This window comes from Apis dorsata, unplaced genomic scaffold (assembly GCF_000469605.1).
Source record: "Apis dorsata unplaced genomic scaffold, Apis dorsata 1.3 scaffold_70, whole genome shotgun sequence".
Taxonomy (NCBI): Eukaryota; Metazoa; Arthropoda; class Insecta; order Hymenoptera; family Apidae; genus Apis; species Apis dorsata.
Window position 1 is genome coordinate 270,185 of NW_006263368.1, and position 799 is coordinate 270,983.

General features: G+C 29.9%; 1 protein-coding gene across 4 annotated transcripts in view; it reads right to left on the reverse strand.

Moving 5' to 3' along the window:
• Positions 1–799, reverse strand: part of LOC102673503 (xaa-Pro aminopeptidase 1-like) — a 45,302-nt gene that overhangs the window by 1,044 nt on the left and 43,459 nt on the right. For 3 of the 4 annotated variants that reach the window (XM_031515448.1, XM_031515450.1, XM_031515449.1), the window contains 2 exons: positions 542–775; positions 38–213 (listed from right to left, as the gene is read on the reverse strand). In XM_031515448.1, coding sequence (XP_031371308.1) covers positions 38–213; positions 542–775 — 410 coding nt within the window. Of the gene's footprint in view, positions 1–33; positions 214–541; positions 776–799 lie in introns of all 4 variants that reach the window. The other variant, XM_031515451.1, reaches the window with a different exon arrangement.

Below are 799 nucleotides of genomic sequence, written 5' to 3' on the forward strand. Positions count from 1 at the left end.
TTTAATCAATATCAATTGATTTGATTGACCTACTGACTTTGCCTGCCACCACTGTTTCAAGGACATTCTCCAAACGTATACCAAAATCGCCTTGTTTGTAATAACCAGGTTCATTCGACAAAAAAAATCCTGGTTTTAATTCAATAGGTCCGCAAACTTTATCTGATGTTGTATCTGATGTTGTAACATGTGCATATGATATACCAATAGGTGCTAAAAATATGAATACTATAATTAGTACGAATTAATAATAAATATTCGAGAAATATTGCAAGAAATATATTTTTTACAAAATTCTAAATTCAATTTTTGATTTAATTAATTGTAAGTATTTTTTTTTGTTCTCTCTTATTTCTTTTTAAATTTCAAAGATATTTATACAGAAATTAATATCTCTTTGATTATTTTAATCATTGTAATAATCATCATTGGTCAAATAGAAAAAGCGCGATTCAAGTATATTTAAATCGTATAATTTGAATCGTACGATTAATCATCTATGAAATTGAATCTTTAATTTTTTCAAAGTAATGAGACAAACATTCGTGGACAGACAGAAAGTGACCGATCCCATGGCCAGTTCCGTGTAAATAGTCGTAACCGATGTTCCATAATGGCTCTCTTGCGACGATGTCCAATTGATTAGATTTTAAATTGCTTGGAAATATTAAAGAGGACAATTGTATTGCGCCGATCAACACTCTTGTATACGCTTTTTTTTGTTCTTCCGTTGGTGTACCAAAATGAAGTGTTCTTGTCACATCGGTGGTTCCGTCTAAGAAGAGAAAAAAAAAAAAAA